Raw genomic sequence first — 25,240 nt, forward strand, 5'->3', positions numbered from 1 at the left:
ACCTCATGAGAAATAATCTGAAAACAGTAAATAAAAGAAATCCTAATCGAATATTTCGGTCTTTTACGATTATTAAGATTAACATCATTTGGTACATATGAATTCTCCTTGAATGACAGTATTTATCGAATTTGATTTCGACATGCAATCTAAACTTTTCGGCATTTACAGGTATCCAATATTATACTTGAAATCGATCATAGATAGGCAGATAGATAGATAGATATTTATTGCAACAAAAGCCACTTAGGGGCCATGGTAAAAAACAACAAATAATACAAAATAATACCATATGATACTTACTCACATAACAGGGTATATAATAATAACTATGAAAAAGCATAACAATTGCAAAAAGAACATAAGAACAAAATGGCACATAATACCATAAAACTCACATAATAACACAAAATGTCACACACATGGTCACTATATTTTAAATGTTTTAAAGTTACATGGATCATGGTTACAAAACAGAAAAAAGAAATGCTTCAAGCACACCGTATAAAATAACGTTCAACATTCTTTTCTTGTCCCGCTTATCGTCCACCCTCCAAGAATCTCTCTCTGTGCTGCATGGCTACACGCATGTACCTCCACACATTCTTAATATCCACTTTACACTTACTTTTTAAAATACCGACATCCAATCTTTCCCATTTACCCCAATCCCAAAATTTTCTGCATTAACACGATCTTGAAATAATGTTTGAAAATAAGCTATATGGAACAACTTAACTTATAAATCCAATTGGTTTAAGAAAAAATAATAAAACAGAAACAAATATTTTAATAAAAGGAACCTAATATTTTTTCACAAAAATAAAATTTGGCCTTGACACATTGAAAATAATTTTATCTCCTCTCCTACAATTTGTGGACCCAATTTTTGAGATTTTTGGCTCAAATGCCTTCTTTGCAGCATAACAAAGATTCTCTAATGTTTAAGCGGAGTTTTTTCTATACTAAGACTTAAATACCTGCTTTAACTCAGCGATTATAATTACTTCAACTAAGAAAACACTACCTTTACTACTAACAAGTCACTGCAGCACCAAGTCGCCTGTGGTGATTACAGCTACACGTGATCCTCCTCCATCTTAATCTCTTTAAAGCCTCCCTCTTTACACCTCCTAAGATGTTCCCATCTCCTTTAAAAATTTTCTTACAAGATCCTTTAGCCCATTTGTGGACAACTTGTTTTTGTTTCGCCCTAACTGGTTGGCCGAAAGGGAAGATCTCTGGCAATCTGTCATCCTTCATCTGCAAAACGTGTGTCCCAGCCATTTCAAAATTTCTCTCATTATAGAACAATAAATTAGGTTTGAACAACATTTTTCGTGTAGTTTACTGTTGGAGATACGGTCAGTCAAAGGGATACCCAAAACAATTCACAGACAGTTTCTCTGGAAAACATCTAACAAATCCTTCTCCATCTTTCAGAGCGCCCACGCTTCAGAACCAAAATTGACAACTGTCATTAATGTAACTTCTAATTTTGTGATCTTGGTTCGTAAACTTATCTTCCTATTCTTCCAAACATTTTTCAACTGTGAAAAAACACCCTGGGCATTGGCTATTCTACTTTTGAAATCTTCCCTGCATCTACGGTCTTTGCTAACAGTATTACCTAGGTGAGTGAAGCTGCCCACTCTATCGATTTTCTTGTCACCCAGATCACCTCTTCACATTCAGTTGGCCTTATTCTTAACAGCTTGGTAGCTTGTTCATCTTAACTTTAATTTTCGAATCTATTCTTGCACCCTGAACTCTCAAAACCCCCATAAACTCATTCATTTTGATAGCATTTTCATCTAAGATGCTTAAACCATCAGGATAATAGAAGAGTTTTACTTCCCAAATAGATTCCATGCTTCTCCATCACTTCTCCTGTGCTCCTTAGATAAAATCCATCAAAATGGTCCATATATATTGAGATAGAACGCAATCCAGCTTAACCCCTGATTAAACACAAAACCAGGTAATAACCTCAATTCCAACCTTGACCGCAGCAGTGTTCCCGTACATAGAATTAATCACTTTAATGTATTTATTTGGTATATCATAAAAGGATAGGACTTTCGCAAAAGCTCCTCTGTCTGCTGAATCAAACACTTAATCCTAATATATAAAACTGAGGGCTAAAAGGGTTTGATTACTCAGACATTTCTTCATTATTATTCTAAGAGGGAAAACCTGGTTGACACATCCTGTTCCTTTCCAAAGCCGTCATTGTTCTTCTCTTAAAACTTTATCTACTGTATCTCTAAGTATCATCACACTAAATAATTTACTTCCTACAGAAACCAAACTAATCTCCGCGATAAATACCATACTCACTCTTATCACCTTTCATATAGAGAGTTTAATTAAAGTTTGCCTAAAATCACTAGGCATTTCCCCCTTTTAAAACTCATATTCATAATATTCTCTAATTTATCTCTGACTTTATAACGACCATATTTAAGAACTGATTAAGCATACTATCGTCATCTTATTTTTTTACTCCTTTCAGTACTGTCGTAAATATTTCCTCACAAACTAAATTTTCTTTCACAACCAATGAGTCACAAGCTTTTTCATCTTTCCTATGTCATTAACCGTAATCCTATCACGGTTTAATACATTCTGTAAATGTTCTACCCATCTGCCTTTAACTGTTTCTTTGTCACTAATTGTGGCTCCGTTCCTATCTTTAACTGGGACAAGTTTAGATTGACTATTCCCTCTCAATTTATTAACGTACCAGAACAATATTGTACTATTATACCGCCTGGCTGCATCTTTCATATCTTCAGCAATTTCAACTAAAGAGTAGACTAAGGAATTTACATTTTGAACCCTTGACTAAGCCAAACTATTTCATTTCGTTTGATAACTGAAATTAATTTACTTTCTAAGTAAGAATTTCTACTGCAAACGCAAATAATAGTAGAAGCCTTCGTATTGGGTAATCAAATAAAGCAAATAAATAGTTGGGAGTCCTTGAGAAGTTTCTCCAGTTTAGTTTCTGGTCGTCTTTTAGAAAATTCCTTAAAAGAAACTACAAAGAAAACGTCTTTATGCACCAAAATATTCAAAAGAGTGAATTGAACGATTTTTTAAAAGCTATATGAGCCTACCTTGAGTTAGGCCCAATATGAAGCTCAAAAGGGTAAAATACAAGAAGTTTTTTTTTAATTTTTACAGCGTACTTTATCATTGTTTTTGTTTTTAGTTTTCAAGTCATGTAAATTGAGTAACGAAGTCTAAAATTTTTTCTTTTCTAAGATGGGCAGAAAGTTTTGAGTTTTCATTTCTGATTTTTTTTTTTTTTCTATGAAGAAAATCAGTTTCCTATGTAAATCTGTGTTTACACACTAAAAACGTAAACCATAAAACGTATAGTGTTTTTGCTAATTTATTTTACATTCCCTTTTAAGTACTTATGAAAATTCTCTTTTTTACATTTGTTGGTTAGCGTTCAAGGAATGCAGCACTGGCATGCTCAATGCTAAGGAGTTAAAATGTATGTTATGACTCTAAATACGGGTCTTTGTAAAATCACAGGCTATGGCCTTTATCTTACAAATTGTAATGACTTCAAGCTTCATTATTGTAAAATATTGTTTTGACGGTAAAAGTGTCTAAGGTTTTTTTTTATGACCGAGCATTATAAACAACCATTAGTAGAAATAAATAAGATGACAATTTGGAATGAGAATCACAGCAAAGACCTTATTGATCAGGTCTCTTTGACTTTAAAACAAATATTAGCATAAATCGTTTTAAACCCTATTGGCACTTTTAATAGCAATACGTGTCTATGAAAAGAGATGTTTGGAGAACTTTCACATTGCAGCTACCATTCAATGAATTGTATCCCTCTATCCTCCTATGAGGATACATCTATGTTCTTAGAAACGTTTTTGAAGCTGCTCGTGCAATAGGTGTTCTAGACATAAAGATTGCCTTATGCAATGGATTTCGATTTCTAGTCATCTAGTTTATAATTTTTGTGTTATTTTTCGAAATGTATAGTCTGGAAATATGGATAAGAAAAATAGCACTCATCGTCACCCATAGTAAGGTAGAGTTATCTAGGGAAAAAACTCATTCATTTCGCCGACCGAGCACCGATTTTAAAAATTTATTAGGACACACAGTGCTTATTTGTTAATTTTTTTGTTCTTGTTTGCAGCTACACAAAAATAAACACAAAACATGGCACAAAAACAAAAAGATATATGTCAGTTCCAATTAATGCGTTCAGCCTGAAATTAGAGCGGGGCTCAACAGTCTTGACTCTCCGGAATTCATCATCCTCTGACACTGAGGTCATTTTTGGTTGCTTTGTTGCAATTGTTTACCCGTTCTTGCGTTGCAGGATCAACGCTTTGGTTTTCCCCTAGTTTTTCTTCTGCTGCTGATTTCAATTTATTGTGAGGAAGTGGTTAGAGTATAGCCTTAGCGGTTCTTACGAAAATACGGGCTTCTGGTTTGACTGATGAATGTAATTTTACGTTTAGGAAAGCCATGTATAATGTTGTTGAGGCCAAAAAGGGGGTTTTTCTTATGTCCTTGACCCAGCTCCAACAGTATGTCAGGAGAAGTGAAATGTTATAAGTAACTAGCTGTTGGGTCCCCAGCACCTAGTTGGTGGGGGCGCTTCGCCCCCCCCCCCCAAGCCACCCCGCGCGCGTAATTCGTTACGCGCCATTGTAGTTGTGTCCCTGTGTACCACCTATGATTATAGATAGATTTATATATGTGTTTTGAACTACGTAAAACTTGCGAATATACAACATTCTTGGCTTTCCCATTGTCTGTGCATATACAAAGCCTTATGTACTTATAATGACGTCAAATGCAAACGCTCTTTTTAAAAACAAACAAACTTGCATACACACAACTCGTTTTTATATAGATAGATAGATACAATACAAATTAACTGCGTAAAACTTGCGAATATACAACATTCTTCGCTGTCCAATTGTCGCTGCATATAAATAGATTGTCAGGTTTACCGACCCTCGAACATGCAACGTACAATTGTCCATGGGAAAAACAATCAGTATTAAGATCTATACCACATTTTTCTAAAGATTGACCTTGAGCTTTGTTGATGGTGATTGCAAATGCTAATCGAATTGGGAATTGCAATCTTTTAAATTGAAAAGGCAGTTCCGTTGGAATCATGGGAATGCGAGGAATAAGAACAGCCTCACCCTCAAAAGGCCCTGTCAAGATTGTAGCCTCTATTACGTTTTTCATTGTTTTTTTTTACGGCGAGTCGCGTGCCATTGCAAAGCTTTGGTGGGTTGATATTTCTTAACAGTATTATTGGTACGCCTATTTGTAGTTGTAGCACTTGTGGCGGAAACCCTGAAAGATCCACGGAATTTAAAAATTCAGATGGATAATTAACCGCCTCATTTGGTTCCAAAACTATCTCGACTGACTTGTAAAGGAATGCCTGGTCTCGAATCTTGGTTAAAACAATATTGTTGATTTCGTGGACGTCTATATTTTTGGGTGCAAGAATCGCTCTTTCACTCAGCCAATTATTATTTTTATAATTGTTTAGAATATTCGGAAATACTTTTTGAATCGATTCATTTTTGGACGTCACTAAATTACAGAATTCAGCAGGTAGTTGTATACGTCCTGAAATTGAGTCTACTGGGAGCTTTCCGTTTCCAATTGCCAGCAATTGATCTGAAAATGTTTGACCAGAGTCATCGTTTTGCAATCGGACACGCATATTTGTAGTTAATTTTAATGTTTTTACGTGTGCCCATAAATTAGAATTTTTCAGGCAAGCATTCATTTCGAGTGCAGGGGTTGATCTAGGTATTATAGGTAATGTTTGCCTGAAACCTCCCGCAATACCAGAATCAGTTTTATCACAAACGTTTTACCAGTACCTCCTGGCGCATCCAAAAAGAAAATTTCTCCAACGTTGTTATCGACACAATGCATTATCGTATCATAAATGTCTTTTTATTCCGACGTTAACTTGGAAATGTTATTTTGTACATACGCCAATAGATCACTCGTGCTGTAACTTTGTTCACGATCCAATTCTACACATGTCGAAACAGCACGGTACGATTAGACGAAGGCATTCCGAAATCCTGAAGAGGTTTGTTTGCCATACATACGCACAAAAATCTTTTATGATAACTAAAGTGTAGTTATAAATTTCTGATGTAAAATCAAAAGACATATCTGACGTCTTTAACTGTTTTCGATGGAGTATATCTTCGGACATTTTCGATTTATATTTTCTCCATAACTCTGTAGGAGCTGAAGGAGAGCAAGTTGTTAGAATGATTCCAAACAATGCACGAATTTGACTTGGAGTTGACATTTCGCACGCGTCCATTCCACTGAGTACACCCAGCATCGCACTGACCCAGGTTTCTCTTGTGATTCCTCAGCACGCTTTCTTTTGGTGATTTCTCTTTGAGACGCAAGCCTAATTTCACGCTGTTGTTGTGATTCCTCGGCACGCTTTCTTTTCTTACTTTCTCTATCAGCCGCAAGCCTGCCTTGTGATTCCTCGGCAAGCCTTCTTTTTTCACTTTCTCTTTTAGCAGCAAGTCTGGTTTCGCGTTGCTCTGGTAGTTCCTCGGCAAGCTTTCTGTTCTTACTTTCTCTATCAGCCGCAAGCCTATTTTCTTGCTGTTCTTGTGATTCCTCGGCACGCTTTCTTTTCTTACTTTCTCTATCAGTAGCAAGTTTTTTGGCATAGACTCTTTGAGCAGCTTCCTCGGCTGTTGCCATTGTAGGTTCTTCAGTCATTTTACAATTAAACATTTTTCCGTGAACAAATGTCTTAAATACCTTTAATGACGTCATCGTCATAACAAACATGACGACAACTAACTTCATGACGACATGACATGATGACATGACGTCTCTCGACAGACACACAGACAACTTATTTTTATATATATAGATACGTCATTTGACAAACATGACGTCAGTTGACACACAAACATGACGTCAGTAGACAGACACAACGACAAACAACTTATTTATATATATATATAGATCTAGAGAGGGCTGTCAGAGGTTTCCGGCCAAGATTTTGTTTCTTAAACCGTGCAGTGGACGGTTTCAAATTAAATTTAGATTAAAAATCTCAAATTGCTTCAGTTATAAGGTGGTTCCCAGATCCCACCACAAAATGTTTTCCTAAAATAACAAACTTTATTCTCCTAGCACGTTTCTTTTTGTATTTTTAATCATCAACCCGCTCCGCTGTATGCACTTCTGACCATCATTCAAGTAACTATAATCTACCAAATAAAGCCTTAGACTTTCTTCTTTTATTTGGGACAAGCATGCCATTTTTATTTGTGAAACAAAGTTTAAAGACAAAAATGATGTATACGTAACGATCCATTAAGGACCTATACATAACAAAAACTATCTCTTCTCTTTTTTATTCAAAAGGAGGGAAAGGAAAAAAAAATATTTTTATAGATGGTACTTATCAGATTTAGCCGACTCATTCTTAAGTAAAACTTCAGACAAATTTTAAAAAACTTTGTAGCATGTTAGTGCCTTTTGTATTGCAAGTCTAATAGAGTCGGAGCATGATTAACGGCTTGCAAGAAAGCTCTTTACTTTCATCGCAGAATTATCTTTAGTGTGTCCGAAATTAGGTAACCATTAAATATTCTTCAGTTTGATACTCAGTTTGGAAACACAAGGAAAAGCTATTAGAATAAAGAAAAATATTATTTTTAACAGAGTTCCTTCCCAGGAAAAAGCCAAAGTCTTAATTTGTCAATCAATCAATCGTATTAATGACGCTTCTTAAATACTTTGGTCACTGAATTAGCCCAACAGTGTGTTGCTACAGCAAAGTTCGGACTCTGGGTCCCTTGTTCTGTGAATTAAGTGTTGATATTTTGTTTAAAATGTTCAAACAAATGACGTTAAATAGGTTTTCTTCTGAAGTATTAACTCAATTTTTACTTTTATACCCTTAGTAGTGATGCCCCTCTGCTTTTGAGCGCAGAGATAGAGGGTAAACTATTAGCACTACTAGCCCCTCAAGATGTTGTTACACACACCTGGGTCTGACGTAGTAGCGCACGTGTATAGTACACCTGTCTGTTACGTAATTGGGGTTGAGCAATCTTATGTGACTTTGCTTCAATATTAAATAAAAGAGTCCAGTATGTAAACATCAAGGATACCTTAGTAATGGATGGGTTTACTCTATTGGATATTGGAGGCACTACCAATGGCGAAATGAAACATACAGTGCCTATTACTGCAGTAGAAATTACAAGGGAGTGCCGGCCAACCGTAGAATGGAATATATGTTTGCATGATATGTTATATCATTAAGGAGACTCAATTCGGAAGAACAGTCATCCTTTGTAGCAAAAGTGATTATAATGCATGGACAAAGAATACAAGACGGATTAAATGCTCTAGTGAAATATACTGAAGATAATGATCTGAATCAATCTATAAAAAAAGAATTAATTTTGTTGCTAGGGAGATCTATTGTTAGTCTATAATCGGTGGTGAGAGTGTCAATATTAAAAACGAGTCGATTTCAAAAACAAAAAATCATGCGGAATCTAGTGACTTTGGAAAATGTTTGATTAAATATGATGATTTTCTAGAGTTATCTATTCAAAGGAAAATGTTTTCTAAAAGAATTCTTGACGATGTTTTGAAAAATTATTCTCCATGTTTGGACTAGTGTATGAAACTTTTACGTCACGGCCTAGATACACTTGCTAAATTTATTGGTATAATAATTGAAACCAAAAAAATAATATTGTGGATATGCTTTTTGGCATTACCTAGACAACCATTTTGTAAGCCGACAAGAAATAACTAAAAAAAATCCAGTAAACAAGTAATGCCACTCCTCGATATTCACCCGAGTTCATTGGTTCTATCCATTCCTCACTAAGGAGTGGTCAATCGTAAGGTTTTACTTTTTTTCTCATATGTACAGTCCTTTCTCAGGGTATAATATGTATTTTTAAGAATACAATCAACAAGAGCAATTTTATACCTTCTCTCAAATTTGATGAATGGGGAGAGTTTTGTCCAAAAACAGCTTGTTTTATTCAAATCTTCATAGAGAGCTTCAGAGACATTGGAGATGAATATCACACAAAAATCATTAGACATTGTAAACGTCTTCGGTGGCAAATTAAAATCACAGTTGTATCTTAGCTAACGAGCAAGTACCGCTCTATTACCCTTACGAGTAAGACGACACAATACTAGCTTAGTGTCTAAGACTTTTGACACTTTAAAAAGTTTAGTGGACCGCAAGTAATTTCCTTTTCAAAAATATTAGTTGTGCTATTGATTGGATCTATATCACCAACACTGAATTTTTCTTCACAACCTTTCTATTGGAATACCGTTTAAGAAGATGTCGAGTGTATTGTTACTTTAATGAACATCGAGAGGAAAATTATTGGATAGAAATCGATGAGTACGTTGGTTATAAATCAATATCATTTTATCTAAATATTAAATAAAAGCAGCATTATTTTTCAATGTGTTCCTGTTTAAAGATGAAATCGAGGACTCTAGCAGTTTCATTGCCTCTATCTGAACGTAATGGAACGGCAGATACATGGCGACTAAAAACACTGACTACTAGTAAAATATACTTGTGTGGTCTATTATGATCACTTTGAGTCTCGTCTAGAGTCAAAAGATTTGCTTGTAATATATACAAGGGGGAAAGGCTTTAGTGATTTGATAATGATTCCCATGAACTCTATTATTCTGATGCGGAGCGTAGCTTGGTTCCTTCTGCGAATACTCTGTCTCTAACTTCTCTCCAACTCCAACGACTTTGAAAGTGCGCTGGGAGAGCTCAAATTCCTGCCACACAAATATTCTCAGAAAATATTTCCAAAACTTGAGCCAGTTTTAAACGAAAACGTGTTGTGAAGCGCCCACAATCTTTTGCACGCTAAATGTGGTGGAAAGACGCATTCGTGTAATACCTTCTAAATCATCATGCCCCCTAGTTGTGCCTTTTAAAAACGATACTTCTTTTGATGTTCCTCCATATTCCCTTAATCGAGGTAAAACATGTTTATTTCCAATAAGACTTTTTGGAAAATCGGATGACTTTAAAAATTTATACAAACGACTATAAATGATTCAAGTCTTTTACAAATTGCAACCAAATCTGATACCTTATCAATGCAATTGTAGGGCTTGTGCTGAATTAAAACTTCATTCTTTTTGTTGTCAATTTGCACTTGTTCATTTTCAGCGTGATAAGTTATAGTCTTTGACTTTGATCACGATACGAATGAGGCATTAGGCCTACAACAATGGATGTAACTTTGGAGAAACCTTCATCTTGTTTTAACATTTACAAAGTTTTAGAAATTTGAAGTTGGAGTTTGATCAATGACATTTACTTTGAGTGATTTTTCACGGTAGGGCTTATGCTTATCGATGCATCGAAAGGTATTTTTAAGAAAAAATAATTTGTTGCTGTCGGCAATCGTTTCATTGTTAATAAATGTATCAATATTTTCTTTAAAGTGCTCTTTTTGTTAAAGAGTGAGTTAAATTGGCGTCAATTTGTAAGATTTATGCATTTCTAGAGAACAGTGTTTACAAGTTCAGTGATAATTAGCAGATTTACAACTTTTACCATTTACAAAGTTTTTTTAACATTTACAAAGTTTTAGAACTTTCAGAAGTTGGAGTTTGATCAATGACATTTACTTTGAGTGGTTTTTCACGGTAGGGCTTATGCTTATCGATGCATCGAAAGGTATTTTTAAGAAAAAATAATTTGTTGCTGTCTGCAATCGTTTCATTGTTAATAAATGTATCAATATTTTCTTTAAAGTGCTCTTTTTGTTAAAGAGTGAGTTAAATTGGCGTCAATTTGTAAGATTTATGCATTTCTAGAGAACAGTGTTTACAAGTTCAGTGATAATTAGCATTAACAATGAAAAGAAACTACCGCCTGCTTGAACAACCCGTTTCCTCTTAAAGTCTTTCCCTTTCTATTTGCAAGATGGGGAAAGTTCAAGTGAATGATGTTGCTTTGTCAGCTTCTTTACACCTTCTGACAGTTAAACATTGCTCTCAGTTAAATTTAAAGAAAGCTCAGATAGGAGATCAATGAAAATATTGCATTGCCATAATTGAATATAGCTTTCCTAAGCCGTGGTTTTAAATAACATAGGCCTAAAAATAAATATCTATTTTCATGTAGCTTCTTCGGCATTATGATAGCAACTAATCCCCTTGTTTACTATTCACGGATAGATATAAGTTAATTTCATTATCAAAAATATTTGAGACCACACATAACTCTTCGGGTGTGTTTTGATTAAGATGCAATAGAATCTATCAATAAGATTTATTAGAAGCTTGAATGTATGCCAAGAGTAAAAAATTGTGATTCACGAGGATATATTTGCTGTTTTTAAGTTATAAGAGAGCTTGAATCACGAACAAACCTATAGATTATATAGTATGTATAATTCAATGTAAGTGTTCTCATGCATTTACTCTGATGAAAGAGATTATGGAGAACAAAAGTTACGAAAATTTTTCATGATGACTGGACCATGAATAATTGTAACATCTCCTGAGACCATTCTTGTTTGGATTCAGCTAAATCATCAATAATCAACCAAGTGTTTGGTTCAATAATATTTAAAACGTCAAATTGTCATGTGAATTTTATGTCTGGTACAATATTCTTTATTTTATCAAGGATTCTATCCTCAAACTATTGCAATAACAGATATTTGTAGTTTTTTTTAAAAACCTTTTATCACAATTTTGTATTATTTTTGTTAAAAGTACTTTTTGCCAGACGTTGATGGTCCGCAAAGAAAAGGTCTGAATGGCGTTTTGAATTTATAAATACTCCTCCATTTTCGAAATACAACTGTGTTAACCTAACCTCAATCGATTAAGTAAATACTCGAAAAGCAGAATACATGGTTTCTTTAATGTATAAGTAAATAAACCTCAAATACAAAACAAAAACATTAAATGAGCAATTGAATATATTTACAGACAATAAAAAACACTTGGATATATTCACCGGTTGGGGCGGACAGGGCTGCCAGAACGCACGATGCCCATTGCGAGCCGGTGCAAATACATTACTGTTAAAATAATAATATAATATTAAGCACCTCTTTAAAACAACGATTATGCTTTGCACAAAAAATATAAATGTATCATCAATATATAAGATATACACTGTAAAAACACATATTGCTGAGCTGGAGACGGTGGGGGTAGAGACTGAGAAACACTGTTGAGATAGAAAAAAGAGGGTCCTCCGCTCACCAATTATTGAACTTTCTCTAGACCGATACGCTGTATATACTCTACATATACGTCTCGATCTGAAGTAGGATAATGGCCGCGTGACATTACTTTCACAACGTCCGTGCATACATTGACTTTATCTGATATGGTCGAAATGACATTTTACTCTACTTGAACTATATAGTTTTTAAATTTTAAAGAGCGAATCGCCATGACCTTCGCTCTTGGAAATAAATTATTCTCTACACAGCTCTTATAAATACTCATATCGAAAATTTCCTTTGCAAAGTGTGATGGCACCCCCTTTCAGAGTTTTTTGATATCCTCATTTTTTGTTTATACACAGTAACCTTTGGACCTGCAAGCACACCATGAGATATCAAGTCACACCCCGTCTTTGATTTTAAAAATAACAACTTTTTGGGACTTGGCGCTTCACAAGCTCTGTGTAAATTAACTCGTCCCAGTGGGTGTAGTCCATTCAAGAGCTAATATACTTACTATTTTCCAAATCGTCTGATAAATTTTCAGTTTTAACTTTTAACAATAAGAATCGGTACTCCAATAATAAACTTAAACTTGTCCCCCATGGCCGTTTAAGGTTGCACACATTGTAATAAAATTCCAACATGACTTTTTTGAAGCTTCTAATAGGGCACTGCCAGTTGCAATCTTTTATTTAATTTTACGCTTCTTTTTTAATGTAAAAGGACTATATTGGAGTTTATGATCATGAACGATGTGAAATTCGGATCTGCAATGATTTGGGCACATTCTTTTGGGTCGATCACAACGTAACAACGGCTCCCATTGTGTACACCCTCGCACATTTTACCTTTTTACTGAATTTAAAATTAGTTTAATAATCTCTTTTTTGACCTTTGTTTTTGCATCAGATCCTTTACTGACAAAGGTGTCAATAAACAGTTTTCTTATAAGGCCTTTGTTCAAATTGGAGGGCTCTATGAATCTTTTGTGACATCGAAACTTTTAGTCTTCATCCATCGCAAGAGGCCGTTATGTGCAACAATATTCTGTTTCGGATGAAGTTCGGCCATAAGCTTTTTTCGAAGGTTTCCAGTGCCAACCCCCATCCTCTACCAAAAACACATTATGGGGATTCAATGAATCCATAGGCACCGGTCTATTTATGCACAAGAAACCAAAGTCCTTTACCAAGTCATGAAGTTCCACTGATATTCATAATCAATTTCGAAAAACCATCTAGCTATCCATTCTCCTCAACAGTGGTAATGTCAGGAAAATTTGGAGCAGAAGGAATGTCCAACTGTTTTTAATTCCCACACGGCTAGGAGAAACGAAACAATGCCGACTAGTAAAAGGAACTCATATCCAAGTAAACTACATTCGACTTTTCACAGGCCTGTTGTCCAGTCACATCGGTTTCCAAGAAAAAATCCCCGTGGAAAAAATATCCACCCCGCATGGATCTCTCTATAAACAAGTACAGATCTACTTCGGGGATCAGACACATTTTTGTATCACTGATTTTAAGAATTAAATTCATCACCAAATGAGAAGTTGAAAAATAATACCCCAAATCTAGCCCACTTTCCTCGTAAATTTTATCCGTGTTTTTAAAGACAATATCCAACAACGTCAATACAGTACTTGCCAGAAACATTTTAGAATAATCCACCCCATTTTTACACCCTCCCTTTGCCTAAACTTTTTTTTAGCAAATTAATAATCGGAAGTAGTGTATTGACGATCGTGAAGTGAACCATTAAACGCTTCGATGGGTGGCAATTTTTCCTCATGTAACGTAGAGATTGAGTTGTAGTACTCATACGAGTATATGACCTTACGCGTTAAAAGATAATATATTTCATTACCTTAAAAGTGCTGTTTGAGGAGGGGAAACTATTAAAATCATCATTTTTCTGTATTTGAATCAATTACATATTATTACAGGATTTTAATCAAGTACTTATTTTATTTTCAATAATTTTCTATTTGGATTATAAGAGCAGCAGCATATAAGATTATAAGAGTATAACCGGTAGAAAATATTTCTGTCTAACATTAATGCTAATGCACTTCACCTGTCTTTTAATTCAATTTTTTGGATTAAATAGGTTGTCAAGGTATTCCGATTATAGTGTAGGTATGCAAACTTAGAAAATAATAAGAGCTTCTTAGCTCATTGAAACCCTTCGTTCTGTGAAAGAATTTATGTTCGGCTGAAAGAGAATAGTTAAGAGCAAGTTTTAAGAGCTAAAAAGACCTCATTACTACCTAAAGATGCTATGTCCACACATTGGCCCCACGGAAGGACCCTTCAGATGTATTGAGCTCAATCTAACAGTTATAAGTATATTGACCATACATAGGCCCTCGAGTCAAATGCTCGTCACACTAAAAACTATAAGTTTAATGACAATGCCTAGACCCTTCAGGGCCATAGTTCCCTACACTACGAGCTGTAAATTTAATGCACTTTACATAGATCCTTCGGTTCCAGAGTCCCCCACACTATGAGCTATAAATTTAATATTGAAAATTATCATGTAAGTTGTCCTTCTTTACGTTTCAGGTATTATAAAGTTTTAAAAAGTCTTAATAACATACTGGGGGGAGTAGGTATCCATTGCTGCTGGTGCAAAAACATTTGTCAATATATCTATAATCCTATCGGGGAGATCATTATTGTCTTCCTGGAAAAAGAATGAAAGATTTTTATTTTTTTTGAAGTATTTATGAAATTAAACTATTAAAAGAATATTATACTTACGGCCGACAAATCTCCTTTGTAGAGGCAACAGTAGAATGCAGGGTCTTAAAACACCTTATTTTTAAAACAATAGTAATAGATAGAAGCATGGTGAAAAGTCCATTTTTTTAAGATCGAGGTGACCCAACAGCAGCATCAAACAATGAGAGTGTCTTTAATAGTCTGTAAGCCTTAGGCTAGTCCTGGGCCCTCAATGTCCTAATTGTCTGAAAAATTTATCTCGCATAGAAATTTAGTTTTGCCGTTAAAGCATGGTGAAAACTTAATTTTCTTGGAGCCCCCCCCCCAATATTTTTCCCCATTATTAATCTTGGTATTAGGACTTGCAAATCATCTTCTTAAAGGCAATAGTAAAATGTTTTCAACATTGGAATGCAGGATCTTAAAAACACTTAATTGTCAAAATAATACTACTACTACTACTACTACTAATAACTCACTGCAGCACCAAGCCGCCTGAGGCCAACACAGCCACGCACGCTCCTCCTCCAACCCAACCTATTCAAAGCCTCCCTCTTTACACCCTCCCAGGAAGTTCCCATTTCCTTTAAATCCTTATTTATGACATCCTCCCAGCCCAGACAAGGACGACCTGCTTTCCGTGTAGCCCCAGACGGTTGGCCAAAAAAGACAATCTTTGGTAATCTGTCATCCTTCATCCGTAGAACCAGGCCTAGCCATCTCAACCTTTCTTTCATTATAGCCCCAGAAAGCGGGATTGAACCACACTTTTCGTACAACCTACTGTTTGAAATACGGTCAGTCAGACGGGTACCCAGAACAATCCGTAGGCAATTTCTCTGGAAAACATCTAGTAAATTTTCATCTGCTTTTCGGAGTGTCCATGCTTCAGAGCCATATTTGACAACTGTCATCACTGTAGCTTCCAATATTCTAATCTTGGTTTGTAGGCTTATCTTTCTATTCTTCCAAACTTTTTTTAACTGTGAAAAAACACCCTGAGCTTTAGCTATTCTACTTTTAACATCTTCACTGCTCCCACCATCTTTACTAATAATACTACCAAGGTAACTGAAGCTCCCAACCTGATCAATCTTTTCGTTACCTAAGGTCACCTGTTCATCTTCACTTATTCCTAGCCTTAGTGACTTAGACTTCTTAACATTAATTTTCAAGCCTATTTTAGCACCCTGAACTCGCAAAACCTCTAAAAATTCATTCATTTTGCTCACACTTTCATCTAATATGCTTAAATCATCAGCATAATCTAAGTCCAGGAGCGTTCTTCCTCCCCATTTGATTCCATGGTCTCCAATTGCCTTTCCTGTGCTCCTTAAGACGAAGTCCATCAAAATGATCCATATAAAGGGGGATAGAACACAACCCTGCTTAACTCCTGATTTAATACAAAACCAGTTGCTAACCTCATTTCCTACCTTAACCGCAGCAGTATTATTCTCGTACATAGAGCAAATCACTTTAATGTATTTTTCTGGTATACCATATAACGATAAGACCTTTGTTAACGCTGTTCTATCAACAGAATCGAAAGCTTGCTCATAATCGATAAAACTAAGGACCAAAGGTGTTTGACAACGAAGGGACTTCTCAATTATTAACCTAAGAGTGAAAACATGGTCGACACATCCTCTACCTTTTCTAAAACCGCATTGTTCTTCCCTTAAAACTTTAAATGTCTCAGTCTAAAAAGTATCATATTACTCAGTAATTTGCTACCTACAGAGACCATACTAATGCCTCGATAATTACGACATTCACTCTTGTCACCTTTCTTATACAGTGGTTTAATTAAGATTTTCCTAAAATCATTGGGTACTTCCCCTTTTTCAAAAATCATGTTCATAATCTTCAGTAGCTTATTCCTAACCTCAGAGCCACCATATTTAAGGAACTCATTAATCATACTATCAGCACCTGGGGCCTTATTATTTTTTAATCCTTCTAGTACTGTCGCTAATTCTTCCTCACTAAACAAATCTTCCTTCACATCCAAGGTATCACAAACTTTTTCATTTTCATCTATATCTTTTCCTGCAACTGTATCTCGGTTTAGCACATTCTCAAAATGTTCAACCCATCTTTCTTTAACTTTTTCCTTATCACTAATTGTGGCCCCATTTCTATCTTTAACTGGGACTAGTCTGGATCGGCTACTCCCTTTCAATTTATTAACATGCCAGTATAATATTTTACTATTAAGCCGTCTAGCCGCATCTTCCAGATCCTCAGCAATTTTATCCATTGCCTCCATTTCACATCTCCTTAGTTCATATTTTAATGCTTTCTCCACTTTCTTTACATTCCTTTTGTTTTCATACGACCTATCGCTCAGATAATTCTTATACAAACCCCTTCTACTCTCTATTAAACCTAAAGCTTTTTCACTAATATTCCTAGTTGCTGTCTTAGCACTCTTCCCTAGGACACCATCAGCAACTTCACAAATTGTTTTTCTGAAATTATTCCATCCATCTTCCACATTGTCAAATTTTAAACCCTCAAGTTTAGTACTCAACTGTTCCTGGAATTTTTTTCTCAAATTTTCATCCTGAAGTCTACCAACATCATAACTTTCCGGGAGGGAGTTACTCTTCCGAAATTTCAGCTTTAAATTAACCTTAGACACTACTAGATGGTGATCTTTACTTTTAACGTCAATAACGGCACTCCTATACACCCTAGTATCTTGTATTGATCCTGCTAGTCTTCTGTTTACAATAACATAATCAATAAGGTTTGCTGTCTTACCATCACGTGAATACCATGTCAACTTATGGGCCATTTTGTGACCAAACACTGTATTGGTTATAACTAGGTTGTTATGCCTACAAAATTGCAAAAGCCTATAGCCATTACTGTTTTCTTTTCCTACACCAAATTTACCTAGGCTAGGATACCATCCATCCCTATTTCTACCAACCTGGGCATTAAAATCTCCTAGCAAAAACACCATATTTCTACCTGGTACCCTGTCTATTTGCTCCTGTAACTGTAAGTAAAATTCATCTGAGTCACTAGTATCTCCATCAGTTGGTTCAATGGGGGCATATACTACTATAACTCATACCCTAAACTTTTTAGTCATAAAATGAGCAATTAGTATTCTATTATTAATACCTTCCCAGCCTAAACAAGACTATATTTAAAACAGTATAAAATATAGCCTAAACTGGGCTATATTTAAAACAGTATAAACAATTCTTATTGCTACAAGAATCGCAAAAAAGGTTCCTATAGTAAAGAATAAACATTAGCTAGAAAAAAATATATATTGGGTTTTTTTAGTAGAAATAAATAAAATGGGTTTTAGTAGAACTATCAAAAAATTTAAGCTTAAATTAAGGTCAGCAGCTTGCGTAAGGAAGGCGAAAGGGCGTATTCTCACCTTACATGGGGGTACAGGGCTTAAAGACCCGGCGACTTCTTGCATGTGGGAGGGTAGAGAGCCCTGCATCCCGGGCGTGTATTGTAGTGGTGGGCGCATTCTCACCGCTTTGCTGGTGGGCACGGAAGGGGCCCTATTTTCGCATTCTAAGATAGATTTGTTTGCCCCCTTATCGCATGCCTTTGCTCTTTTTTGGGGAGAAAGGTCAGAAATTTCCTTAAAAATTCATAAAATTTCACTTTTTCTTAAAGTGAAAAAATTTAGTGAAATAACATGATTCACCCAGATTATTCCCCATCCACCTCAACGGGGTCAAATAAATATGCCAATTCCAAAATTCCATGTATAAGCCCCTTTGATCTATGAGGAATTTAAACTTCCTTAACCTCATTAAGGGAACAGAACAATTTGAATTAACGAATAACATAGACCATAAACTTGCGGTTTTTATTCCCATTATAATATACTAAAGAAAATATTCTTCAAATGTATTTTGTTCTTGAGGTTCTACTAGCACAAGCATAGCTGCTCATGTCCCATGGCATATCATTAAAATTCTTGTAATAAATTGTTTTGTTTTTTTCAAACAACTTGAACCTAATTTCAGGATAACCCCACTTATATTAAGATGAATAGTCGTTTGTTTTCCTTTTCCTTTATTCTCTATAATATATTAAAGGAAAATATGCGCCCATTTTTACACGATTGAGTAGCAATAATATGCTATATTGACAGTTTAAAACGAAATCAGTTTAAAATTTAGATTGCCCTCCTAAAAAATCAAGAATTATGTTAACACATAACACTCCAATTTGCAACTCATATTTAATATCTGAAAATCCAAATTTGCCGGCTGGTAAGAATCTCCTTTCATGTAATTATAGGAAGTGCAGCTGTTCGGTAGAAATTAAGACCTTATATGAAGGAAATTTGTCATTGAAGGTTTAAACTAGCGCATAGGTTTATACCTTTTTTAGCAGGCTGCTTCGATTAGCGGAAAAGGGCTTTGAAATAACAGACGACAAAAGTATACATTTTGCGAGAAAATATAATTATTGTATCGTTGTGAGAATTACCCATTAGGAGGAAGGAAGGGGAATGGGTTTTAGCTGTTAATTCAATATAGAAGGTTATATTAGGTTACATTGGTAGAAGAAGGGTAAAGAAAGAGGAGGTGACCAGCATAATAGCAGCTTTCCGATAGAAAAAAAGGCCATTTGGACCTTTAACGGTTTGAAACGCCTTATACCTTTTTGAACAATCTGTTTCAAAGCGGTTTTAATAAATTTGCGGGGAAACAAGATTATCCTATCAATAATAACTTTTTATGAGAGGTTAGGCATTGATTTTAGATGTTTATCGAGTTTAGAGAATTATGATAGCTCAAATTTGGTGGAGGTGAGGTATAGAAAGAGGGAGACGCACGTGTATTAGCAGCTTTTGGGCAAGAATATGCCTTTGCATCATTGACGGTTTGACACACCTTATGCCTTTTACTGACTTGCTTGAAAGTGGTTTTAATAAATTTTGCGGGAAAATAAATTTGTTCTATCAGTGATAAAAACTTTAAGATGGGATGAGTTTTTAGATGTTTTTCTAATATACGAGAGTTCTAGTAGCTCAAATTCGGTTGGTGGGGGATGTAGAGAAAGAAGGACTCACCAGTATATGAGCAGAAATCCAATTTTCTTTCAAATTTCTGGGAGTGTCCATTTTAAAATGATGTGGCACGTCCAAAATCTTGTGTAAGACTAATGGAAGTTCTGTTCTAATAGCTGTTTTCATGTCCCCCGTAGATAATAGAATCACTCGTTTTCCACGTTAGAATAGCAGCAGATTTTGTCCAGGAAATAATGGGGATTCTTTGTTCTATAAAATCAATAGCCTCTCTAACTGCTTTGCACAGAGAAAATGGCTGCACATTTTCCTCCATGAAATGGTGAATATATATTCTGATAATGTAAGGGTCATGTCCTTGCTTGGGCGGGAGGGACCTCCTAATGGTTTTTAAAAGGAAATCTAGATTTGGTGTGTGTAAGGAAGCCTTGAAGGTTTTTTCAAAGGATATTCAAAGAAATCCTGAAATAAAGAAGCCCTGGTTCTCGTAGGTTTTGTAAAAAGAATCAATGAAACTCTGACACAACAATCTTAAAAATCCTGAAGTAAACAAGCCCCTGGAGATTTTTAAAGAACAATCTTAAATATCCTGGGGGTAAAGAAGGCCTGACCCTCGGAGGCTTTGAAACACAAAATCCAAGGAAATCTTGATTTTACGTAGATTTGTTCAAAAGAAACCATTAGGTAAAAAACCAAGGAAATCTTATTTAGCAGGCTCCCTGAAGATTTTTCCTAGACCATTAGGTTTTGTTAAGCATAACAACATAGAAATATAGAAGCAAAGTCACGCGAGACTGCGTCACCCTATACCTGAACTACGTAAAAGACAGGTGTACTGTAAATGTGCGCTATTGCATCAGACCCTGATGTGCGTAATAACGTATTGAGAGGCTAGTAGCTTCAATAGTCAACCCCCTATCTGTATGTTCAAAAGCAGAGTGGCATCACTACTTCCGTTTATGGCAAGCACTATTTGAAATTTTTGATTTGTACATTTAACTGTTCATTAAGTTCGTTCATAAATTTATGGTCCGAAACTTCAAAGTACAATTTTCCTTCATCCCACTCCTTCTATTAGTTTGCTACTGAGAAGGTGATACTGAATAATAATAGTGCTAATAACAAAAGAAACATACCACGACAGCAACAATTGTTGTAGAAAAGTGGTTAAAAAGTGTTTCTTACTGTAACCAGTGCTGGTTTCAAAAGTTATAATCTAAAATAAGAAATTACCAATTTCATTTGTTGTGGTACAATATTTTTTCTGAGTTTCATAATACGGATCCCAGAGCTCAAACGCAGTTGTAGTATCATACTGCAGGGTCGACGCTGGAACCTTATCCGTCGTTGATCCGACACATATAACTACAGATTACACTGTTGGTCACAGCCCATTCTGAATAACGGCCTTTAGAGAAGAGACAATTACGGGGGAGCAAAACAAAACAAAATAACTAAATTGTTTACACAAAATATAATTTTCCTTAATTTTTCAACTAAGGATTGGGACAAAATTTCTTAATACAGGGCTTGAAACCAAACTGAATCAGAATAGTAGGATAAAATAGAATCCACAACCACTTTAATAGAATTTCTTCATTGGTTTAGCTATGCTGGCGCAAGGACCGACTATGCTCTTTGAGACTGTTGTGAATATAGGAAAAATGTGCTCGTATAGAAAAATCAAACACTTCGGAAACTGTGCACCTCCCTTTATATTTTTTCTAGCTTTTTATTTTAAGTTTCTTTTTTTTAGTCAAGCCTATGGATTTTCTGCAGTATTTTTGAAAAAAATTTCAAACTGATGTTCTGTTATATCAAAATATAGAAAATATAAATTTTTGACAGTCCGCGCTTTTCCTAGCATTGTTTTAATTTTGTCTTTGCATAAAAGAAAGTAGTCTTGGTATGATGCAAAATTTTACTAGGTTGGTCAAAATCTGGATGCAAAGGGATTGGGTGTAGCCACTCCCCTGGGATCTCCTCTCCGTGAGCAAATCAATCTTGCTGTCTTAGATTTGAAAGAAAGCGGTGACCTCCAAACATTACAAAACAAATGGTGGTATGAGAGAAGTGAGTGCTCGAGCTCGAATAAGCAGGTTTGTTATTAAATTTCTTATGAAATATTGCCTTCTTTAGTGCAATTTTAATACGTTCATGAAATAAAGCATTCATCTGTTGAAATAAAAGCTCTGATGAAATGAAAGCGTAAAAGACCAACAAAATATAATCTTATCTTATTGACTTTGCTGTACCGATCTTCATTGACATTTTTAGCACATATTTGAGAGAGAGAGAGAGAGAGAGAGAGAGAGAGAGAGAGAGGAGAGAGAGAGAGAGAGAGAGAGAGAGAGAGAGAGAGAGAGAGAGAGAGAGAGAGAGAGAGAGAGAGAGAGAGAGAGAGAGAGAGAGAGAGCGAGAGAGAGAGAGAGAGAGAGAGAGTGTGAGAGAGAGAGAGAGAGAGAGAGAGAGAGAGAAAGGTTCGGTCGTGCGGTATTGTAAATGACTGCATAACAACATAAATTTGGTCAGTTTATTTGAAGTAAAAATTAATTTTCAATAGCCAACGTACTTTTTTTTATAGTTCTGCGGGTTTTTTATGCCTCATATATTATAATATTTATACTAGTTCCCAGCTTCAAAGGACATCTACCTTCGAGCTTTACACCTTTTGTGTAGGAATACTGACAGACACAATCTACTTACTAGGCAAGAAAAGTAGATTAATGTTCAGTAGTTTTTTTTACGGTGAGGGATATCTAAAAGCCCAAGATATTACTTTTTAAGTTCAGCTGTCTAAACTTTCAGTGAATACAGTTTATATTAACACAAATTACAGTGGAAGCTTACCTAGTACCTTCTCTTTATTCATAGAAAAGTATTCAGACTAAACATGTGATAAGGGAGTTAAGGAAGGTATAATATCTCTTTTATTACTAAACTAGTAAATTTTAATGTAAAACAGTAGCTTTAATGCTGAACTTGAGCGTAAAGGGATTTGATAGATGTAGTAGCATTCCTCATATTTAAGGAAATCCTTCTATATTGTTTTTAGTAAATACACCTAAATGATGAATTATTTCTCAAGCATCGCTGTACCAAAGTCCTGCTGCTAGTAATGAGCAAATCATGGCCCATCGCAACCAAAGGTTGAAAAACTCGTTTTAAAAATAACTAACTGTAGCTCCGTTTGATTTTTCTATTCTCTCTTTTATTTTTGATTTTGTTTTGTAGTAGGAACTAACTCTTCGCTAAAAAAATGAATTCTTAAATCGTAGTTTCGCTTTGTATCTTCTTTCTCACTTGAAGTTTTTTTTTTACTTTTACCACAGAAACAAGTAATTCGTCGTGAAAATGGAATTGAATTCCGACATTTGGTTTTTCATATTACACCAAAATTTCTCAAACTTTTTGAGGAAAAGCGCTTAGAATAAATTTCTTCTTATTTGTATCCGGTACAACGAGTGTTTCACTTTGGTATGCACTTGTTGATGTCTCGTATTCGTTACATGTGTTTTAAATTTATTATTTTCTGAAAATTTTCCAAAAAAATCAATTTTGGATGTTTTATTTTCAATATATGTGGCCTAGACCCTTCCGCGTCCAATTTTTCCTCATTATCAAAGTAACGGGAATATCAAGAATCTCGTTTTTTCGACAGGGTGGCTTAGCCTCCCATTTTTTCTATGAGCCAGTCCGCCTCCCTGCATAGTCAACGAAGTAGAATGTTTTTCCATAAAAGTGTTCTGAAGTATTCTGTTTTCTGAAAATTTTTCCGAAAAATCAATTTTGCGCTTTTCATTTTCGATATCATGTGGCCTAGTCACTTCCACATCTCCCACCATTAGAGAAGTCGCTTTAAAGGATAGAAGATTTCCTATATCCCCAAAGTCTCCTCTTACCAAATCATCTACTGGAAGAGTAGGTACTAAGCCTACTTTTATCGTTTTTCTCTGGACTATATCGTCCTTCTTTGCAGTTTCTATTCTAACCGAAGCAGACGGGCATGGGTGCTTATTTCCATAATACCATAATGTTGTAATTTTATTTTTAAGGTCTATCTTCGTTGTATTAATTAGCTCAGTTCGCACATACTTTTGGTCACTGCAAGAATCAATTGCCATTTCAACTAATTTGCCGTTTAATTTTCCATATATTTTATGTTACTCGGCAGATACGCTTTATTTTTTAATTTATGGGCCATGGCCCAGGCTGTCGTTTTATGCGGTTCGTTTTATGCGGTTTTGATCATCTTTACTGAGGCAATTCCTTGAAAAATGGCCTTTAGCACCACTGTCATAGAAAGTTACTTCTCTTTGTTTGTGCTGAGATGCATTTTTTTCGCTCTTTGATATAGTGCCTAATTTTATTACACTCTTTATATTGAAATATCTTTGTTTCCTCAACTTCCTCTCTTATTTCGGTCCAACTATTCACGAGTTCCGCCTTTTCTTCGCTTGTTCTCACGTTCTTTTCTTTTAAATACATTCTCATTTCTCTGTGGGTATTTTCTGAAAATTCTTCCATTACTGTCTTTTCTATCACTTCCGTCATCTTTTTTTATCTCCTCTGGGTCTTCTAACATTCTATAATTTTCTAGGTCCAGCCATTTTAAACACATATCTTTCAATTTGTGCACATTTTCCTTGTAAGTTCCGTTGTCTCGGTTTCTTTCGCTTCTAAACCTTCTTTGAAACTTTTCGGGGGAGAGTTTAAACTTTTCAAAAATGGCTTGTTTTAATCTTTCAAAATCTCTTGAGTAGTGCATCGGTAATGCCTTAAAAGCAGTTTATGCTTTGTAATTAAGGAAGGGCTGAATTGTCGTCACCCAGTTTTCTCTCGGCCATCCTATTAATTCTGTCGTTTTTTCAAAACTGCATAGGTATAAATGTACATCTTCATTTTTTTCATTGGCTGAAGGTTTATTGTATTCATTAACTCTACTGTAGACGATCTGTGAGGCCCCTGGGAATTTCTCCGTGGACTTATTTCCATTAGTTTGTTTTCTATCCTCTCTATCTGCCTCCTCCTTTTGCTGCCTAGCTATTCCATCAGCCTCTTCTTTTTGCTCTCTAGCGATTCTAATTCTCTCCTCTTTTTGTTCTACCTACTCCAATTTTCTCTTGTTTTCGCTCTCTAGCTAAAATCTCTTTCTTTTCTACCTATCCTTCTTTCTTTTCTATCTCTGTTTCTTCCTT

The 25,240-nt window shown here is 35.3% G+C and overlaps 1 protein-coding gene across 1 annotated transcript in view; it reads left to right on the top strand.

Annotated features, from left to right (window-relative positions):
- Window positions 1–25,240, top strand: part of LOC136041482 (glutamate receptor 1-like) — a 254,832-nt gene that overhangs the window by 218,466 nt on the left and 11,126 nt on the right. The window contains exon 16 of the mRNA XM_065726181.1: window positions 21,971–22,141. Coding sequence (XP_065582253.1) covers window positions 21,971–22,141 — 171 coding nt within the window. The remainder of the gene's footprint in view (window positions 1–21,970; window positions 22,142–25,240) is intronic.

This window comes from Artemia franciscana, chromosome 2, assembly GCF_032884065.1.
Source record: "Artemia franciscana chromosome 2, ASM3288406v1, whole genome shotgun sequence".
NCBI classification, from domain to species: domain Eukaryota; kingdom Metazoa; phylum Arthropoda; class Branchiopoda; order Anostraca; family Artemiidae; genus Artemia; species Artemia franciscana.